Genomic DNA, 23,169 nt, shown 5'->3' with positions numbered 1-23,169 from the left:
GAACCAAGGGAGACCTGGAAGGCATAGCGCCACCTAGTGGTCACTTGTGGCATGGAGGTTGGGCATTATGGCCAGAGGGAGGCAGGAAGTGGAGAAACGTGAACGTAGGGATCCGTGGAGAGTTTCAATGACAGAACCGAGAGAGAGGCACCTTTGTTATTGCTAATAGAACAGAAAAGGAGGGATAATTTTAAAAAGTCTTATTGTCGGTTATCAAATGTGTTGCCTTTAAGGTTCTTGAAACATACACACGAAAAATAAGAATTATTTTTTTCATTCGTTTTGGTTGCTGTACTGCGTTGCTCTTGATGGGACACATGCCAGATAAGGCCAACTGGGTCTCCAAGATTTGTTCAGTTTACACATATATATCTCATTTAATCCTCAAAATAACTCTGGATATCATCATTATTTTTGAGAGGAAGAAATGAAAGCTCACAGAATTTCAATTGACGGTGACTGACTTTAGTTCTGACCAATGGAATGGAAGTAGGAGTGACATGTCACTTCCATGCTAGGGTGATCACGTGCCCAGTACGCCTTCCCCATACTCTCTCCCCCAACTCTCTCACGCTGCCAACTGGATGATGCCGGGACAATCCTGAGACCACATGATGGCAGAACCACAAAATAGAAGAAGCCTGTGTCCCTGAGTTTACCACTTAGAGGAGGACTGCTAGACACACATCAAACTGTACATGAATGAGAAATAAAGTTCTTTTGTGTTAAGCAATTGAAATTTAGCACATTATTTGTTACCTCAGCATTACCTATCCTATCCCAATTAATATGCTTCCCAAAGTCATACAGCTAATAAGTGACAGGACTAGGAAAATCCCAACTCTTAACCACAGTGCTACACTACCTTCTAAATCTAGTATCATCTACCGGCACACAGACCTTTTATCATAATATACACCGCTGAAGAGTTGTTGTGGTGCTTCCTACACTATAGGTCCAGTAGCTGATTCTCCAGCTCTAGCAGTCAGCACACACTAAATTGAGGACTCGATTACTTGACTTGTATTTTCTGCATCAGAAGGAATAGTATTTATCTAAGGGAAGAGAATTCTTTTCTAAGCCCTAATAGTTTGTCTTGACCTCAAGGCTCAGGGTGAAATTGGGAAATGTCGGAATCATCCTTTTTTCACTAAAATCTCATTTCTGTTTCTAAGTTATAAAACAAACAAAAGAAACAATAGAAACTGTATTACACATGTAGGGTTTCAGACCAGCCTCAAAAATCTCTCCTTTGGATTAGATGGTGGTGAACTCTCAGCCTTGTTTAGTTGAAAATGAGTGCTCCCTTATCCAAAGCCTATCCTTCCTCCAGAGGTTGCCATGGCTCCTCCCATCTGCCACCTGCCACTGGTGTCACTCACTAATTATTGGCACCTCCACTTGAGTCTACATGAGAAGGAAGCAAATTAGAAATGAAAATGAGACCTATTGATATGCTACTTGCCTATATTATATGACAACTATTTATGGTTTTGTAAGAGTGGACATTTTAATCATGTGAGTTATGGGGTTATTTATGAGTATCCTTCATTCATATTCTGTTTATCCCAAACAGCCCAATACTGGTGATGTTGCTGTCTAGTGAACAAGATAAAATATGTGATAATCCCTTTTTCTGAATGGGGACATGTGTTCCTTCAATCTGCTTTGTGCCTTAATCAGTGTGGCATTATAAACAAAGCAGAGGATATTATGAATCAGTCAGAAAGAAGAGCTTGTAATTCACAGCTCACTTCCCAGTTGAGCAATCAGCTGTAGATAACATTCCTACCAGAGCACTTTAGTGTTTTATGAGATTCCATAACTGAGGGGACATTTGTGGACTCAGGAGTTGTGAACCAAGTAAACAACGGAAATAGATTCCCTACCTTCCTTGGGCCACTGATCCTTTGGGTTACAGTGTAGGATTCCTAGATCCATGTGGGTTCCATTCACATTTGCTTCCTTCCTGCTTCATAGTAGTCAACTTCTTGGTGGTTCAGCCTTTTGAAAACTACTTGAGAGTAAGGAGAGTTTATGTAATGCCTCCCCACCATTGAAAAACCACTCAAGTTTCTTCTAAAGGTAGGGCATTAGCATGGAAGGTGGAGGCCCCAAAGCTTATTGTCATAGTACCATCTGTGAGAATTCAGAGGCATTTTAATGGATGGAGGAAATAGATGAAAGAAATCCGAGAGCTTCTTTCTCAAGTAGAAGAATTCATGAAAGTCCTAATAGCAGAAAAATTTCCTGGGCTGGCCCCGTGGCCAGGTGGTTGAGTTCGCACACTCCACTGCAGGCGGCCCAGTGTTTCGTTGGTTCAAATCCTGGGCGCAGACATGGCACTGCTCATCAAACCATGCTGAGGCAGTGTCCCATATGCCACAACTAGAAGGACCCACAATGAAGAATGTACAACTATGTACCAGGGGGCTTTGGGGAGAAAAAGGCAAAAATAAAATCTTTAAAAAAAAAAAAAAAGAAAAATTTCCTGTTAAGGAATTTAAGAACTTGAAAAAATGAGTTGGGTGGCCAAGATCAGGTATGAACCTATGAACGCTCTTATAGAAATGTCTTCATTTAGTAAAATAGAGAATATTAAAAAATACAATGGTATTTTTCACACCTGAAATTACTATAATTTGATTATGTCTGATTTGCATTTGCAATTCAAGCTCAGTAGTAGAATTGTGAGGACTTCTTTACACAGTTTTGTGTGAGAGAGACTCAAAATGTCTAAGACTGCCTTCCTCAAAACTTTTCAAAACCTTTGAGTTTTCTTCTAATTGACAGAAAAAGAAAATGGAATCAATAAACATTTTCTATCTAAAAGTATATCTATGCTTCCCCCCCGCCCCCACCCGGGGAGAGAATGCCTAGAATTCATCAGATTTCCTGAAAAATTTGTGACTCAGGAGAAGTTAAAGAGGGGCTTGGGCAATGTAGGGGAGGAACACATTTCCTCTACCTGCTGTGGGTTCTTCTGGCCAGAGATCGAGTTAAATTCACATGAGACAGAATAACAGGAGAAAACCAAACAAAGCTTTATAACATGAATACATGGGAGAGACCCAGAAAAACTCAGTAACTCACCAAAATAATGAAAGCTCTCACCTTAAATACCATCCTCAGCTAAGGACAAAGGAGGGTGTTGGGGGATGGGGGCAGTCAGTTATGGGAGATTATCAGAAGAGCACATAAACAAAAGTAAGGTTATTATGCAGATTTAAGTCCTTGCCTTCCCTGTCGATAAGAGTTTCTAGAGATAAAGTCATCTCCCCTTCTTCCTGGTACAGAGAGGGGGACACTTTTACAGATGGAGATTTCCTTTACAAATGTAAATGTCTCCTAACAAAGGGTAAGTAAATTCTACTTTTCAGAGTTTCTCTCATGTCTGCAGTTTTTAAAGGTAACCAGCCCAAAATAATCCTCATGCCAAAGAGACATATTTTGGGGTGGCCAATTCCAGGCCCCCACAGCAACTTAGTATCGTGAGATTTTTGGGTCTGCTTCATGGCAATCATCAAACTGTGTGCCAGATTAAATTCCACAATATATCAGGCATTTAGTCTTACAGCCCAAGTTACAGGGAGGAGGTACCCGAGAAAATTTATGATTCTCTGTAGGGTACATGGAAAGTCAGGATGCAGGGCCTCTGGCAGAGGTTGTGCAACTAATTGGGCAAGTCATCTCATCTTCTTGGGCCACAGTTTCCACATTTCTAGTTGCAGAGCTGGACTAACTCAGTGGTTTCAAACCTGACCTGGAGTCCTGGGCCCCACCCACCACCAACTGAAAGAGACTGGCTGGGGTTGGTCCTCTGGAATCTGATTTGTTTTAGGAATGCTCTTCAAAGCATTCTGTTATTTGCCAGGCATGTAAACCATTGTAGCAAACACTCTTTAGGGTCACTTCTAGCTTTAAAAGACTGAGTTTCCCTTAAACTAATATTCTCTGCCCTTGGCAGAATCTAGATCAGCATGAAGTGTTAGCCAACAGAATGAACATGTCCTGGCACTCTTTTTAAATAAATGTAATTAATACTATATGTAAATGAAATGTTTTATTCAGAGAGCTTATCACAGTAGTGTTGGCTATATGATGTATACTTATGGCATAGGATTGCTATGAAAATTAAAGGATGTGGCTGGGGAGCATTTGTCAGGGTGCTGATCACATAGTGAATACTTAACGGATTGATAAGTGGTAGGATGATAATAACAGTGACATTGGTTAGGAGATCTTGCTACTCAAAGTATGCCCTGTGGGCCGACAACATGAGTATTATCTGGGAGCTCATTAGAAATGCAGAGTCTCAAGCCCTACCGAGACTTTCTGAATCAGAATGTGCATTTTAGTGAGATCCTCAGGTGATCTGTGTACACAGATAAGTTTGAGAAGCACTGATTTAGAAAAATAGCCTTGGGATTCAGCAACTTGACAGAACTCATACTAGTAGTAAACTAGGGAGCTGGCAGTCAAACCCAAATCAGAAGACCCTAAGGCCAGGGCCTTTCTCCCCCACCCCACCTCCCCCGTCAGAGGCCATCTCTGACCTGGAGCTCTTCAGGCTTTCTGAATTCCACTGGGATGTTCTTTGATCCAAGCTGCAACGGAAAGTTTGTAAAACACATTTTTGTGTCTACCATAGTAGCTACAACACTGTAATTTTGTTTTATTTTTCACATTTTTAATTATTCAGCTGTTTTATTTGTCGTCATTTAGGGAATTATTACAAAACTTATGTCTACAATGCTTCTGATTAATGCATATTTAGGCAACTAAGCAGATGCAGAATGGGTTGACTGCTTTGATAAAATTAAACATTGATGAAACATATATTTGCAGAGCGATAATGATGCCAGCATTTGTATAAATAATAACATCTATTTCCCTAACCATCTAGGAAAAAAAAAATCAGTGGGAGGGTGACAGAATTACCAAATATGTCTCTCTTGCTAGGCAGATCATTTTCAAGTGCAAGGTTTGTGTTTGTGTGTGAATAAAATTATGTTAATTTATGGTATCTATTTGCCACTTGAAAATGAAAGAAGTGTATTTGAGCAAAAAACAATGCAGATGAGACCTGAAGCATGTTTCCAGGGTATGGCAAAATTTCCAGAGCTTTGCACATCATGGAAGGTGCATGTTTTTTAATGCACTTCTCCGCAGTACCGCAGTTTGATTTTACACAAGATGTGTCCTGAGAGCCAAGTTTAAGTGATTCTCCATTACACATTTGTTTTTTCACATTTTAGCGTCTCTGAAATTAGGATCTGTCTCCCAATGGATAGCATGTCACAATTTGATTGGGAGGATTTTTTTCTTCTTTATAATCAATGGGATCTCACTTTCAATTAAATAGGGGATTAGGATCCCCCATGAACTTAATCCTAGTCCACAAGGAACATCGTAGTGAGTAAAACAAATGGGACAGAAAAGGACCCATCATCTCTGCCCATATTCAAGTAAGAAGGGGAGGCGGATAAGCAGAAAGAAATGAGATTAAACGAAAAAAGATTCCATGGGTTTCTGTTTTCACAGAGCCAGAGAGAAAAAATCATAGAAGAGAGAACTTAGCAAAAGGGCAGTCTAGAGAGTAAGGGAATAAGAAACAAAAGGAGAGTGATTGAAGCAATAAGATGGAAAATATAGCCAATAAGCCCCCTATTTTGATCATTATTTCCTAGATGCGATGTCCTGTCCTAGACGTTTAGTTTGCTGCTCTCTTTTCTTATCACACACACTGGGCAATAGAGCTCCTGGAGGGTGGGGTGTGGGAGGTGTTTTCAGCATCTTTCAGGAACTATGTTCTCTTCTCTGGTCTACACAGGTGGATTGGTTGTCCCCCATCCTCTGAACTTCCATCTCTTTCCCCTGCCTCCCACCTTGCACCCAGTCTCAAACCATCCGGGAAGGTTTAAATGATTGTTACAACTTCCGCTTGTTTGTTTGTTCTTTCAGGTGATATCAAGATTGTCGAACAAATCTACCATCTCACAGGTATGGCTTTTGTCAAAGAGTGAAATGTTTATCTAAAATCTGTAGGACTTCCATTAAATGTGTCTCTCCCTTGAGAGTTTTATGTATTTACTTTTGACTTTCCCTAATACACTTCCCAACGAGCAATGTGGTGACGGACTTTCTTGAGTTTGGCAATAGAGAAGAATTGAAGCTCATATATCTATTTAAAGGTTTTATTGTTAGTGCTGAGAAGTAGTTTGTCACCAAAACCTGCCAAAAGTAGCAAAGTCTTGAGGTATTGATTTTAGAAGTCCTTTCATTGTGTTTGAAATCAGCAGTCAAATAGTTTTCTTGTAAATATCCAATGGATGGTACAACATGATTATCCTTAATGTAAAAAACATGGTTTAGAGATATTCTGGAAGTAGTTTCACTTGAGCTCTTAAGGCAGTCCAAATATTTAAGTAGCTTCCAATTTCACAGAAAACTTTCCCAAAGAAACAGTGATTTGTTTATTTATTATCGAGATTTTTATTACCAATAATCCTGTGACAGGAATCCTATAAACAGCTCCTTTTCTTGCTCTGTACTATTCTTGAGGCAGAACCCAACTTTCACACACACATACACACACACACACACACACACACACACATGCATACAGAGGCACACAAATAAATCAAGTTACATATGACATTATGAAGACATTGATAATTTACTGAAGACGGTAATGGACGGAGCAAACCTTTTTTTTTCTTTTTTTTGAGGAAGATTAGCCCTGAGCTAACACGTGCTGCCAATCCTCCTCTTTTTGTTGAGGAAGACTGGCCCTGAGCTAACATCCGTGCCCATCTTCCTCTACTTTATATGTGGGACGCTTACTACAGCATGGCTTGCCAAGTGGTGCCATGTCCACACCCGGGATCTGAACTGGTGAACCATGGGCCACTGAAGTGGAACATGTGAACTTTACCGCTGTGCCACCGGCCGGCCCCAGGGTTTACTTTTAATACCATTGAGAAACTTCTTAAGAGCTCTTAAAACATTTCAGTGCTTTCAACTAAGTTTCTCTCTGACGCTAGTTGTCTTCTCTCTCTCATCTCTACAAAATCCCTCCTCAGGAACTAGCAAAATGGTCATTATGTTTCAACTCTTCTCAACAGGCAGCCTTCCCTCACTATTGTACCCCTTTTCCCCAGACCTTTCCTATGTTCTCTTTCCCATGAAGAGAAATTTAGCCTTCTTTCAGATTTTCCAGTTTGAATTCCTCAGCAATTTATTGTGCGCTGAAAATGAACATCCCTCCCAAGAATATCCTATCCTTAACTTAAAAAAAAAATCTTATGTGTAATTTAGGCTGAGGTTCATTTGAAATATTAAAACTACCAGAATAACCGGAGTTTTCAGACAATTGATGTTCATTTCTCTCTCATGGAGAAGTCCAGAAGTGGGTAATATAACAGTGTGTCAATAGGGTCCCAAGCTGTCTTCTTTCTGCTTCATCATCTTCAACATATGGCTTCTTTCTTCAAAATCTCCTTCTTCTCTAAGATGACTGCTGGAGATCCATCCATTTCATCCATATTCCAGACCAGAAATCAAAGACATGTGAAAGAGTGAGATAGAGGCTCCCCTCTTTTAGGAGCCTTCCTACAAGTTCCTTATAACATGTCTACTTACATGCCATCATCCCAGAACAGCCTCATGAGACAAACCAAGAAACAAGAGAAGCTGAAAAAGGTGATCTTTGAGCGGGGTGTGTCGTTGCTAAGAGTTCTCTTAACTAAGAGAGAAGGGGAGATTATGTGAAACTACATAACCAGTGTTCTCTGTAGCACCTGCCCTCATGTAAATGTTTCCGTTTTCTTCATGATCATCATCACAAGGGGAAGCAGTTATTAAGCATTTTCTGTGCTTTTGGCTGCTGTACTTCCATTATCTAATGTTTAATTTTTTCCTCACACTATTCCGAATTTTCTGCTGAGGAAACCAAGGTTTAAACAGTTGTATTACTTCACCAAGGCTATAAGTAGTAAATCACAGGACTTCTGGGACTGTGTGACCAAAAATCCATGCATTCAACTACTAGATTTTGTTCTGCTTCCCCTTTAGTCAAGAGGGGTTTGATTGAATCTGAGCATTTATGAGTTTGACATGACTATCCCAGCAAATTGTCTTGAGCTAAATTAGAGATTTCTTTCACTATGATTATAAAAACCTCATTGCCCTCATGGAAGCATTTGTCAAGAGAGGATGAAGGGGCAGATAGAAGAGAAGGAAGAGATGTGTGGTTGAACTTTACAGCAGTGTATACGCAGGTGAATCCAGCTACACAAGGGAAGTAGGTGTTTCTGTATAGCTGGCCTGAGGAAAGCAACTGATACTCCTGCCTAGAAGCTGCATGTGGGGCTGGGTGTTTAATAATGAAATAAATTTGAGTCCTGTCTGTAATGATGGTAGGAGGGGTAACTTATTCTTGGCTTAAGTAATATTGGCTGTCTTGATCACAAGAGTCAGTATCTAAGCAACTTGTCTAAGGTACCAAGTCTCCATGACAAAATGGAAATACAAAATTTAAACAAACTCGTAGAGATACAAACACCATAGGTTATTAGTCAGAGGATTCTGTCAGGGCCAATGGAAGCTCCTTGAAACAAAGGAATGATTAAACTGCCAATGCAAATGTAAACACAAGTCCAATTCGAGAATGTACTCATTGTTTTTCATTGCTTTGATAAGTTTGCCCTGTTGCGTCTTTACTGAGTGAGCTAACTTTTCCATTCTACGATACTGGTATACAAAAGTTTCCCTGAAATTTCTCGTAGGTCCAACTTTTGTTAAAAGCATAGCATTGTAAAATGTTGTGTAAAACAAACAACAAATAAAAGCAAGACCATTACTATCCCAATAAAGACTAATGGCATCACCATTAATTAAAAGAATCATATCTAGTTGGAAAGTCTCATAATGCCATTGCCTCAAGAAATTTTGAGCCATTAAGATTAAAATACAGGGCCGGCTCCGTGGCCGAGTGGTTAAGTTTGCGCGCTCCGCTGCGGCGGCCCAGGGTTCGGATCCTGGGCGCAGACATGGCACCGCTTGTCAGGCCATGTTGAGACGGCGCCCACATCCTACAACTAAAAGGACATACAACTAAGATATACAGCTGTGTACAGGGGGGGTTGGGGAGATAAAGCAGAAAAAAAAAAAAAGATTGACAACAGTTGTTACCCCAGGTGCCAATCTTAAAAAAAAAAAAAAAAAGATTAAAATACAAATAACTTCATGAGTAACCCAACCATTTCACTTCGCAGCTATAGACTAAACTGAATGAGCCACCACAGGTTCAAGTACATTTTTTATATCTATCATTGTAACTGTTATAGTAAAATCCACATATACTAAAGAACCAACTGTTTATTAAGATGAGGTAATAACCACAACAGATCATGAGATTTAAATAGTACTCTTAGATCTTTTCAGTTTGTTGTCTTATTTTTCTTAGAAATTATGATGAGCAGGTATAATTGATTATATCCTCAAAAGAAACTGAGGGACAGAAAAATGAATCGACCTTTTGGAGCAGGGAAGCCATGCCTGGGGCAGAGCGAAAAACACGTATTCGTATAGTGACTCTGCTGAGGGCAACTAGCTTAGCTGTTTGGTGTTCTCTCTGCCCACCTCTCCATCATTACCTCTGTTGTCCTTGCCCATTCTCTTGCTTGCTTCTTCTTAGCCTATAAGGTTGAATGACTTCAGCCAAGAGTCCAAGGATGGGGTTTGGCAAGACTTTCTCCTTCCTTTCCCAAGGCTCTTCAAGGGGAGCAGATCAAATCGTTTGCTCCATTTCCTGCCAACTAACTCACAAGAATAAGGAGAACAGGAAACAGAGTAACTGAGGACACTTCTGATCTTCTTCCATCTCTGTGATCCAAAATAGGAAAGATTTTTACTCTCAAGGATAATATAATTTTACTGGTTGATCTCCACATAAAGGTCCACTGAAAACCCTATAACTTTAAAATAACAAGGCCCAAGATCTTCCAGTAAAATTGATAATGTCTTTATTCCTAAGAGTATACCATCATATACTATTACAAGTGGCAGGCTGATTAAAATCTAGAAGAAAACCTTATAAAATGCACCTTTCACGCAGAGTTTAAAAGGCCAAGAGAAGGTTGATGGGATAACCTCGGGAAAGCAGAGCAGGTAAGCCTGGGAAAGATCAGAAATGGGGAGACTTTTAAAACCCTAATAAATAATAGCAAAATCCACAAGTCTTTGGTTTTAATGAGAAGAAAGTCGCTAAGACTTTTACTTTGTTCAGATGGGACCTCCAGCGTAAGTGTTATACCTCTCAAGAAGTCTTTGCAATCTGCACTAATCTATGTTATCCACTGATTTAGTCAGAGCCCAAGGGAAATGGCAGCATCAACAAGAGACTCCCATCCATTGTGGAAGATGAGGAAGAGGAGGAGGAGGGGGAGGAAGAGGAGACAGCCTCCCTCTCTCCCATCTACACCAGGGGATCCTCCTCTTCACGCAACAAGAAGGTTGGAAGCAATAAAAGCTATCTAGGCTTAAGCCTGAAGCAGCTGGCTTCAGGAACAGTGCCGTTTCACTCACCTATCAGAGTCTCCAGTTCAAATTCTCCAAAAACCAAACAGGAAACTGACCCCCCTAACCAGGGTAAAAGGAAAGAGAAGAACTTGAAACTGCAGCTTTCGACTTTGAATAGTGCTGGACCCCCAGACCTCAGTCCAAGGTAAGAGCACATCATATAATTCTTTCCCAGGTGAAAATGGCTGCCTTTTATTCAGACAAGAATCTGGCTAGTAAATTATTCAGCCTTCTGGGCCTTTCGACTGCACAGGTTCCTAGCCTGGGATCTTCAGCTTTCCTGAATTTTGTGTGCAATTTCTGCCTCTATGTGGAGGTGTGCGTAGCAGGAGAATAAATAGTTTTAGTCATATTCTCAAAACAGTCCATTAAATATTCAGAATTCCTTTTCTACTCCCTTCATCCATTTAGCTCTACTTAATACTATAAATGTATATTTCTACATTGTAATTTTATCATTTATAAATTTATAATGAAAATAAAAGAGATGGAACAAAGCCCATTGATGTTATCCCCTCATATCTCATCTTACCCAAAGTTTTATGAAGGAATGAGCTGAAATTAAGGAGGGAATGAAGTGTTGATTTTCATTTTTCATGCTAGTTGCTTCATTATTGTGGATGACTGAAGCTTAGTTTTAGTTCTGACCTCTTCAGTAGGTAACATGCCATGGCTCTATTTTTAATCTAAAAAAAATTTACTTTAGGATCTACTAAAAGTGATAGTGAGGGTAAAAAATCCTGACTCAGAAAATATGAAGGGAACAGGATGGTGCACTAAGCAATTGTAAAAATCACAATGCAGCTGTGTAATAACTTTTTGCTATTAGTACTGTCCAGTCGATTCTGACTCCTAGCGACCCTGGGTACGAGAGAGCGGAACCCTGCCCAGTGTTTTTGCACCATCCTCTCACATTCTGGTGCTATATCAGACAATGCTCCACTGTTGTTCGTAAGGTTTCCATGGCCAGTTTTGTCAGAAGTGGGTGACCAGGTCCTTCTTCCTAGTCTGTCTTAATCTGGAAGTTCCACTGAAACCTGTCCCCCATGGATGACCCTGCTGTATTTGAAACACCGGTGACATAGCTTTCACCATCACAGCAACATGCAGCCACCATAATAGGACAACCGACAGATGAGGAATAATAAATAGAAGCAAGAAAAAAACATATTGAATGTTTCCTATGTTCCATGTACTCTGTTAGGTAATTTTACATTCACTATTGCATTTAGTCCTCTCAGAAATTCTATAAAGTAGTTCATACTATCTTTACTATAAAGATCTAAGAAGTGAAACTTGAAGGTTAAGTATTTTGTCCAAAATCTCATAGATGAACTTCTGAAATCTGGATCCAAATTCTGTTTTTCTACTTGTAAGGCAAGTGATCTTTTTGATATGCAATATATTTGATTATTCATTTGAAGAACACAATTTATCCATTCAGAGAGAATATTAAGAAAAAATAAGCAAAACAGGCTTAGTGAAAAGTAGGTGGACATTCAAATGTTAGGAATTCAGTTGGAAGTGGTAATTTGAAAACATTGCTTAACTCTTCTCCTTCCTATATTTTTGATAAAATTAAAAATAATAAATTGTAAATAGAGGGAAAATGTATCAGAGATGGAAAAAAAGATTTATGTACAATTGATCCTATACTTATAAAAAGAACACAGTTTTTTATATACATAGAAAAAAGAGAGAGAGAGAGAAATGTTAACAGTAGTGGTGGCTTATAGGAGATTTTTATTTTCTGATTTTTGATATGTGTATGTCTACATTTTCCACAATAGACTTGTATTTTTTTTAATAATAAGTGAGTTACATATTATATACCGAGGAAAGAAGACTAAAGTCCTAACAGCAATTTAACTATGATTCTTCAACTGTCTCTTCAGTTTTGTCCAAGTCCAGAGTGAAAGGCACCAGAGTTATTTTCTGTGACGCTGTAATCATTAGGGTGAAACCTTTTCAATCTGGGTAGAGCAGTGATTTAATACAAATTTAGATAAGAGAACTTCTGTCTCTTAAGGTTTTGAGTCTGAGAATATATGATTCTAAATTCTATAGCATTCCTGTCCAATAGAAATCTAACGTGAGCTAAAATTGTGAGCCACATATGTAATTTAAAATTTTCTAGTAGTCACATTTTTAAAAAGTAAAAAAAAAAGTGAAATTAATTTTAATAATATATTTTAACTCAATTTGCCCCAAATATTATCATTTCAAATGTAAATATAAAAATTACTAGTGAAATAATTTCTTTTTTTTTTTTTACTGAACGCTTCAAAATCCAGTGTGCATTTCATACTTCCAGCACATCTCAATCTGCACTAGCCACATTTCAGGTGCTCAATAGCTGTACAAGGTTGGTGGCTGCCATATTGGATAGCATAGCTCTAGAGTGTCTAGAATTTCAGAAATTTAACACAGTTTTTTAAGGCTTTTAGAAATACTGGAACTCATAAATATAAATGTACAAGTCATCAATTTCCTTTATTTTGAACAGAATTGTTGACGGAATTGAAGACGGAAACAGTAGTGAAGAAAGTCAGACTTTTGACTTCGGCTCTGAACGAATCAGGCCGGAGGCCAGAATTTCTCCTCCTCTCGGAGGTAAGCTCTGTATTTAGTCTTCTCTCAAGAGGCGAGATTTCTTTTAAACTTGTAATGTTTGGCATAGGCACTTTTTTTGCCTTCCCATTCTTGGAACATTCTCCATGCGATAGAACTTTACCAACACTATGGAATAATTGGACTTGAGTCAGTGCCATGTCCAGGCTATTAAGATCTCATTTGTACTTGTTCCTCCATCCAGGCTGGATGCCCTGCCACTTACCAGCCCAGGTAAACGGTATGTCAGGACACTCAAACTTCTGCTGCTCATCAGAGAGTAATAATGTTTTCCTATTGTAAGTGCAGACTAGTCCACAAAACCAACGTTACTCAGAGGAAATGCTGTGTCGGTTGTGCACTGTAGGAACATCGGTTATATTTAACCAACTTATTTGGCAAGAGATTATGTATGTTCATTTTGTCAGAGGATAAACAACTTCAGAAGAGTGTAATAATGTTGCACACGATGGACAACTATATGAAGCACTACCCTTTAGCTGGTGAATTAATGTAAAAGCACCCCCAGACTCAGCCCACGCTCCTCTCTCTGCCTTTCATTCTTGATTTCATTGCCCATAAAAAGAAATCTGGGGGCTGGCCCTGTGGCCGAGTGGTTAAGTTCGCGCGCTCCGCTGCAGTAGGCCCAGTGTTTCGTTGGTTCGAATCCTGGGCGCGGACATGGCACTGCTCATCAAACCGCGCTGAGGCAGCGTCCCACATGTCACAACTAGAAGGACCCACAACGAAGAATGTGCAACTATGTACCTGGGGGCTTTGGGGAGAAAAAGGAAAAAATAAAATCTTTAAAACAAAAAAAAAAGGAATCTGTCAACATGATGAAGGGCAGAAATAAATTCTAAAGAAGAGACATCTGTAGCTTATAAAGAAAGAATAATGAACAAGTGTTAAATAGGCATAGGCAATACAAAGCAATTACCAGCAAACTACCAGAAGCAAGGCCAGCAATCCCCTGCCAACTATCTCCTCTTTACACCCAGCTCTGAGATCTGACACGCTTGTCAGAATCTCTTCATAGACAAAGTCAAGCCCAAGAAAGTCTTTGAAGGTACAGTTCTGGAAGTGTGTCTCCATTTGGAATACCAGTATTCCATCTCAATCAACCATCTTTCGTCCTAGCACTCGTCATCTTCTGGGGAAATGGAAGACTCCTTGATGGGGACACAGTGGGAGGGAAGGCAGAAAGAGAAGGAGTGCAGGTAGTCTACAGTCCTAATTTATTCATTCAATTAACTTACATGTGCTAATATTACTCTGCTTGGGGTAAGGAACACAAATCATAGTTATAGTCAAGCTGGTGTGAGTATTTGCTATGAAAGTTGGTGATGGGTCCCAATTGGAAATTTCCTTTGTTGGCTCACCTGGACCTGGAGACCCACAGAACCGCACCATGTCCGTCTACCTATTTCTGGTCTCACCATCCTCTTAGCTTCCTCTTCTCCTTTTTCTCACCATCTATCCCTATACTCATCCATTCAAGCAACAAATTCTCTTGACTCTACCTCCTAAATATCTCAGTTCTGTCTAAGACCTTCTATCCTCACTACCACCAGCCTATTCCTTGCCACATCCATCTTTTGTCTGCATTCCTACCAAAGTCTCTTCTCTGGTCTCACACTGTTCTCCATACAGAGTGAACTTTGTTAAAAATACGCATTTATTCTTCTTACTCTACTCTTATGCTTAAAACCCTGATGGCTTCCTATTGTCCTTGGTATGAAATCCAAACCTATTGCATAATTACTTTTTAAATTTCTCTTTTCCCTGTTAGACTCTATGCTCTATGAGTGTCCATCATATTTTCTTTATTCATCACTGTCTCCTCTAAAGGAGGCTTAGCCTATTGTATAGGATCTCTAATCATTTGTTGTATGAATGCATTAACTTTGCAAAATCTCTCTTCAAACTGAGCTCTTACTACCTTGCTACTGAGGATTGTTTTGAGTGACTTTTTTCCTCCCACAAACAAGTTTTCTACCCATAATTTACCAGAATTAGAATATTAGGATGGTCACATCATGAAATATATATATATATAATACATATATATGAATATATAAATGAGTTCTAGCAAAACCTGTCTACTCCAGCTAGCAGTGACTCATCTGTACTTTTGTCCTTGACAGAAATAAATGTATTTGTAAGAGTAAGGTAGAGAAAAAATGGAGATGAAAGAACCAGGAAATGGGAGAAATTACCTTTTAGAGCAACACAGAAGGAGACAGAAAACCTGCAGTGGAGATTAGCACCTGAAATAGAGGTGGGAGGAAAATGCTCTGATGGCACAGGAATCAATATTCGGAAAAGAAAGAGAGGAGGAAAAGAACATTCCTTTTCCATGGCTTGGGTACTGGCTCTGATATATTTTTAAAGAATATCAAGAATTTCAAAGAAGAGAAAACGCACTATCTTGGAGCATGGTGCTTGTATTTAGAGAAGGGAGATTTGCCTTCAAATCAGTGTGGTCAGGTCACCACCATGATGTGTGCCTGGTTCCAAAGAGCATATCAGGCACCATCCAGAGGAGCAGGAGAAGCTTGTCCAATCTCAGGGAGATAGACCTTATAGAGCACAGACCTCAGGAAGGGTGAAAGGTAGTAGCTTGGGCTTCCTTCCTTATTCCAATTGCCCGAATACTCAGTACAAGTTTTGTTCTTAAAGGTCTTATTCTGTGTGTGTGTCACTTTTCAGACCCAGAGATTGGAGCTGCTGTGCTCTTCATCAAAGCAGAGGAGACCAAGCAGCAGATAAACAAGCTCAACAGTGAGGTACGGAGCTTTCTCTTTCTTCAGTCATGCTGGAGCAGTAGGAGGAGGTCTAAATCCTAGTTACCAGCAAAAGCAGTATAACAGAGGAATTCCAAGCATGTGCTGTCATGTCAGATCACCGTGGATGAATTCCCACTAAGCTCATATGAGTCATGTGACTGTTGATTATCACTTACCTTCTCTTAAGCTCTCTCTCTCCACATGTAAGAAGGGGAGAGTAATCATGCCTCCTTGATGGCCTGTTGTGAAATTAAATGAGATAACCTAGGTAAATCACTTAGCATAAAGTAAGCACTAAATAAATGATAATCATTATAATGAGGGCCATTATATTGATATTTGGTTTAATTGGTGCTTTTTCACTTTTTTCATGTACTTTAATTTTTAAATGAGTTAAAACAAGATAATTAGTCCACAGATGAATCAAAAGTAATGAATCAGAGGAGTCAAATGGCCTGAAACTCTACTCCTTTCTCTGACACATACTTGCTGTGCAACGTTGAACACTTTACCTCTCTGGGTCTTACTATCTATCCATGTAAAATAAGGTAATTTTTTAAACAACTTTATTGAGGTGTATTTTACATAACATAAAATTCACCCATTTCAAGTAAACAGTTCAAAGATTTTCAGTAACTTTATTGAGTAGCTCAACCATCACCATCAATCAGTTTTAGAATATTTTTCCCTCCCCCAACAAGATCTCCCATACCCATTTACAGTCAATCCCCGTCCCTGCATCCCAGGCAACCACATATCTACTTTCTGTTTCTGTAAATTTGCCTTTGCTGGACGTTTCATGTAAATAGAGAAGGTAATTTTTGAATACATTTAATTAAATTAAAAAAATGGATTTTGAGACAACAATTTAGATGCAAATAGTTTATTTGGGAGGTTGTCTAGGAAGCAAGACGAAGAAGTAGAAAAGTAAGACAGAAAAGAAAAGAAAGCAAAACAATAAGGGAGTGTTAATGAGATAATTCACTCTGTGGGCAACTGGGGCTTCAGTCCTGCTGCGGACACTGAGAGACTGTGTAGGACAGCTCACAATTGTTCCACCACCAGGCGAGGAAAAGTGGAGCTGTGGACAGTTCCTGAGGGGTGAACTCCCTAGCTCTTCACGCAGGCCTAGCTGCAGAGGATGCTGGGAACTTTCCTCAGAGAGGAATATGCAAGAAGACCTGGACCTGTCTTTGGTGACCTTCAGGGTAGACCTGGGGCAAACATGTGTGAGCAGGCACAGACAGTGTAATAAAATCCCCTTCTAGGACTAACGTTTTAGATTATCTGGTGAGATCTTGGTGGAAAATGGAACCAAACTGATGATACTGATGAGATTTGAGAAAAATTAAATACATATAATCATAATCAGTTTCCAGTTATCTATGATAATGGAAGACTGAGTAGCTTGTCATAAAGTCCAGAGGTCTTTCTTAAACGTGTGTTTCTTCAGCTTAGTGAAGATGTATGTTTTCCTGTCATCTCTCCTTCTGCGCCTATGCTCTGGAAGTGAGATTGTTGCTAACAAGAAGAGGGCCAAAGGGCAGACAAACAAGATAGGAACAGAAAAACTAACTGGGTTGAAAATCCTTAAATCACAAGGATTTGGCTATCCACTGGATCACCCAAATAGCCTCTTGTTAAAAATACACCAAAAAAAAACAAAACAAAATAAACTCAACACCCTGTTGGAGAACTGGACACTAACCTCCTATTGAACAATTTCTTTTCGGATATCGTTCTCAGCTAAAACCACACATTAAGACCATGTGAATTCTTTTCTCTCACATTTGAGATCGTTTAACGGTTTTAAGAACTGATTGACCAATATCTTAGCTCAAACACTAGCATTAATGATTATTCCTGAAGAAAAAATATGTTTATATCTTTACCTTTTGGTAGGTAGATAATTTTTCCAAGTTACAGCTGTAAATCCACACACTGTATGATTTTCCTTTGACAATGTGAGCCAGTGATAGACGTGTTAAAACCGATAACCACCTGAAAAACAAAATATTTCCCAGTGTGATTCTGTATTCATGATTGATTTTCTAGTGAGATGACATAAATCTTTTTATCTTGTCATATATTGAAGTAAAAAGGGCAAGATAAAATATCAATGGTCCAATTATCCTTCCCTAAAGAATTAGCTTTTCCTTATAGGCAAATATCAGATTTCTTCATGGTTGAGGCTTCAGTACAAAAATCTTGTCCTTTACACAGAATTTAATTTATACACAGTCTTGATCCTTTGGGTAGCGCATTAAAACACAGTGAGACAGGCTGAATGAAAATACAATTTGGCTTCAAACTGTAAAATTATCCCCCTTCTAACCTCCTACTTGTTTTCGTCTTGTATCTCCTACAAAGTAATGCTGTTTATACAGCCATAGAAATCTGTCTTCTAAAGTCCAAGCCTAATTTTTCCATTTCACCCTGTTCCTGCTACTCGTGTGTGTGATAATTTGATTGCTGTGTCCTTTGTTTATTCTATTTTTTGGTTAGGATTAAGCAAGAGAAGAATTGATAATAAATGTGGGATGTACTGCATGATAATAATTCTGCAATCAAGAGGGCAATCCCCAATATACGAGAAATGTTGAGCATTATGTGAAGCTTGAGAGCATTGCCAAATCCCCATTCTATTTGTTCAAACATTTAAAACATAAAGAAACTGTTCATTGATATGTAGATTTCATAATCAGCTGGCTAAATACAGAACAAAAATCATAAAAGGAGTAATACTGGTAATAACCTACATTCACAGAATAGTTACGAGAGTTGAAAAGATGTAGGGCAGCTGCTAATATTAGAAAGCTTTTGAAAACACTGCCACTGCTTTACAGCAGGGAAAGAAAGAGTGTAATTCTAAGAAAATTGTTTAAAAATAACAACAAAACGTCACTGTGGGGGCCACGGGCTGTGTGAGTCAAATGCACCATTTCTGAAAAGGTTTGTAGGTAAAGGTTAGAGGGTTTTCTCACTTCTGAAATCTGGTTGACCCAGAAAGACATTGAAGCAAAGCCTACGAAGGGAGGCTGCACGTTCTGCCACAGCAGGCATAGGGCATAAAACACTCTAGTAGAGAAAGAGAATAAGCTTTAGAGAGAGACAGACATTTAGATCCCCATTTATAAAGTTAACTGTGACTTCAGCAAAGTGTTCTCCTTCCCTAAGTTCAGAGTTTTCCTCTATCAAATGTTAATAATAAAAATCTGTAATAGAGCATTGTTGCGAGGACTTCATACCGTATGTAAAGCCCCAAGCATGACGTCTTCTCTTAATAAGTGATCAATGCTCATTCCCTCCTCATAGAAGGTTATGCTTCTGTTCAACAAAAGGTGACTCTCAAGTTACCCCCCCACCCCCCACCTAACAGTACCCAGAGCAGAGTAATGGGAGAAAGAATTAGTCAATGTTTATGGAATGAAATGAAAATGAATGAGTTAAGGGAAACATACTTAATCATGAAAATGACTACCTTCACCTGAGACTTTCCTTTTACTATGAAGATTCTCAATATAAAATTAGAATAGAAAATGGTAAGGTAAATTGTGTATATTTCAATGCATCTTATTTTAGCTAAGTAGTTTGATGCAATAGTGTTACTGTATTAATGACATAAGGCTTATAGATTTAAGGGCAAGAGGATCCAGCAAGCCAGTTTAACAATGCCAGTTTAACCTGATATTACACTAAACACATACATGGCAAAATGTTGATAAAACTACGCAGGAAAAAAAACTACCAAGCTTAACAAAAAGATAGTCATAGCTAAATCTTTGTTTTCAAAATGAGAGAATGCAGGTGACTTGTTAAAACAGCCTTGCTCACCAAAGTGCACTTTGACTCAAATGCTCTGATTGCCAATTTTTTAGCATTTTATTTTGTATATACGTAGAAGAGCCAGTTAATATTAGGCCATTTTAATCCACCTTGTGTCTTAAATATATTAAGGAGGATGAAAGTGTAACAAGCCTAAACAAAAAATGAACTTTGTAGAAAAAACTTAGATTGACTTTTTTAAGAAAGAAGTCTTTCTCATACTAATAATTAACGCCTTTTTTAAAAAATTTTATTGAGATATAATTAACATATCACATAATTCATCTATTTAAAGTGTACAGTTTGAAGGCTCTAGTATATTTGTAGAGTTGTGCATCCATCACCAGAATCAACTTTAGAACATTGCATTACCTCACAAAGGAATTCTGCACCACATAGCCATCACCCCTAATGCCTGTAGCCTGCCCTGTGCAGCCCCAGGCAACCATTAATATACATTCTGTGCCTATAGAGTTGCCTATTCTGGACATTTCATAAAATAGAATCATACAATACGATCCTTTTGTGACTGGCTTTTTTCACTTAGCCTAGTGTCATCAAGGTTCATCTATGTCGTGGCATACTAGTCCTTGATTCCTTTTCATTGCCAATTAATATTCCACTGTATGGCTATAACACAAGTTGTTTATCCATTCATTAGTTGATGGACATTTGAGTTGTTACCATTTTTTGGCTAATATGAATAATGCTGCTATGAACATTTATAAAACATTGACACACATTTTTGTGTGGACACATGTTTTAATTTCTTTTAAGTAGTTAAGTGGAATTGCTGGATCATACGGTAACCGTACGTTTACACATTTGAGGAACTGCCAGACTGTTTCCCAAAGCAGCAGCAGCATCTTACATCCCTAGAAGCAGTACACGAATGTTCCAAGCTCTCTTCTTCTCTAACAATTTATATTTGTTATTATCTGACTTCTTGATTATAACCCTACTAGCGTATGTGAAATGGTATTTCATTGTGGTTTTCATTTGCATTTCCCTGATAGCTAATAATATTGAACATCTTTTCATGTGTTTATTGGCAACTTGTATATCTTTGGAGAATAGCCTATTCAGATCCTTTACCCATTTTAAAATTGAGTTGTCTTTTTATTCTTGAGTTGGAAGAGTTCTTTGTATATTCTAGATACAAGCCATAATTTGTAATTTTCTTCTCCCATTCTTTGAGTTACCCTTTCATTTTCTTGATGGTTTTCTTTGAAGCACAAAGGTACTAATTTTTGTGAAATCCAGTTTATCTATTTTTTCTTTTGTTCTTTGTGATTTTGAGGTCACATATAGGAAACATTGCCTATCCCAAGGTCATAAAAATTTATTCCTGGGGCCGGCCCGGTGGCGCAGAGGTTGGGTTCGCACTTTCCACTTCAGCGGCCCAGGGTTCACCCGTTCAGATCCAGGGTGCTGACACGGCACTGCTTGGCAGACCATGCTGTGACAGGCGTCCCACATATAAAAAAATAGAGGAGGATGGGCATGGATGTTGGCTCAGGGCCAGTCTACCTCAGGAAAAAGAGGAGGATTGGCAGCAGTTAGCTCAGAGCTAATCTTCCTAAAAAGAATTAAAAAATAAAATAAAATTTATTCCTGTGTTTTTTTCTAAGAGTGTTATAGTTTGAGCTCTTACATTTAGGTCTTTGATTCATTTAGAGTTAATTTTTGTATATGGTGAGAGGTATGGGTCCAATTTTATTTAATTTTTTCATGTGGATATTTAGCTGTCACATCACCATTTGCCAAAAACACTATGCTTTCCCCATTGAATGGGCTTGACGCTTTTGTCAAAACTCATCTGACCATTAAGGTGAGGAATTGTTTCCTGACTCGCAGTTTTATTCTGTCACTCTATATGTCTACCCATATCCTAGTACCATGCTGTCTTGGTTACTATAGCTTTAAGTTTTAACTGGGGAGCTGGAGGTCCTCTAACTTTGTTCTTCTCTTTCAAGATTGTTTAGACTATTTGAGTCCCTTGAAATTCCATGTGGATTATAGAGTCAGCTTGTTGATTTCTACAAAGAAGTCACTTGCATTCTAATAGGGAATGTGTTGACTCTACAGATCAATTTAGGAGGGATTGTCACCTTAACAATATTAAGTCTTCTTATTAATGAATACGGGATATTTTTTCATTCTGTTTAGATCTTCTTTAATTTCTTTCAACAATATTCTGTAGTTTTCAGTGTACAAGTTTTGTGCTACCTTGGTTAAATTTATTCCTAAGTGTTCCACTATTTTTGATACTATCACAAATGGAAATGTGTTATTAATTTATTTTTGGATTGTTCATTGTTAGTGTACAGAAATACAACTGATTTTTGCATGATCATCTTGTATCCTGAAACTTTGCTGAACTTGTTTAGTAGCTCTAATAATTTTGGGGTGGAGTTTTTGGATTTTTACATAGAAAATTATGTCATCTAAAAATATAATTTTATTTCTTCCTTTCCAATTTCATTGCCTTTTATCACCTTTTTTTTTTTTTTTTTTTTTTGCCTAATTGCTCTGGCTGAAACTTCCCGTACAATGTTGAATAGAAATAGAAAGAGACATCCTTGTCTTCTCCCTCTCCTTGGGGGAGGGGGTTTTTCAGTCTTTCACCACTGAGTATGATGTTAACTGTAGTTTTTTCATAAATTCCCTTTATCATGTTGAGGAAGTTCTCATATAGTACTGGTTTGTTGAGTGTTTTTATTGTGAAGGACTATTACATTTTGTTGAATGCTTGTTTGTGCATTTATTGAGATGATTGTATGGGGGTGTACTATAGTCTATTGATATGGTGTATTACATTAATTGATCTTAGGATGGCAAGCTAACCTTGCATTCCTGAGATAAATCCCACTGGTCATGGTGTGTAATTCTTTTTAAACACTTCTGGATTCAATTTACTAGTATTTTGTTGAAGATTTTTGTATCTATATTCGTAAGAGTTATTGGTCTGTAGTTTTTTTTTTTTTCTTGTGATATTTTTGTCTGACTTTGGTATCAGGATAATATTGGTCTCATAGAATGAGTTGGGAGGGGAGTCACAGGGAATATTTTGGCTCAAAAAATATATAAATAATTTCTGTTCAAATACCATTAACCAGAACTAATTTCCTAGGTACAATTAATTTCAAGAGGCAAGAAAGTATAATCTTCTGTGTACCTCAGAAGAAATGGAAAGCTAGATACAGACAAACACTACTAATAGCTAGCACAGCATTCAAAAGTTAATAGGGAATCTTTGTCTCCTTTCCTTGTGCTCCAATTGAATGTCAAAATATCCCCAACTAAATGCATCGCACAATACCCAGGTAGACAGATACAGATAACGAAATGCCTTCTGCTG

The 23,169-nt window shown here is 38.4% G+C and overlaps 1 protein-coding gene across 2 annotated transcripts in view; it reads left to right on the top strand.

Moving 5' to 3' along the window:
* Positions 1 to 23,169, top strand: part of KCNH8 (potassium voltage-gated channel subfamily H member 8) — a 337,559-nt gene that overhangs the window by 297,002 nt on the left and 17,388 nt on the right. For both annotated transcript variants that reach the window (XM_070577513.1, XM_008519807.2), the window contains 4 exons: positions 5,965 to 6,003; positions 10,371 to 10,729; positions 13,091 to 13,197; positions 15,907 to 15,983. In XM_070577513.1, coding sequence (XP_070433614.1) covers positions 5,965 to 6,003; positions 10,371 to 10,729; positions 13,091 to 13,197; positions 15,907 to 15,983 — 582 coding nt within the window. The remainder of the gene's footprint in view (positions 1 to 5,964; positions 6,004 to 10,370; positions 10,730 to 13,090; positions 13,198 to 15,906; positions 15,984 to 23,169) is intronic.

Source organism: Equus przewalskii, chromosome 15 (assembly GCF_037783145.1).
Source record: "Equus przewalskii isolate Varuska chromosome 15, EquPr2, whole genome shotgun sequence".
Taxonomy (NCBI): Eukaryota; Metazoa; Chordata; class Mammalia; order Perissodactyla; family Equidae; genus Equus; species Equus przewalskii.
The sequence above is the reverse complement of the archived record's forward strand: the minus strand, read 5'-3'. Positions and strand labels throughout refer to the sequence as shown.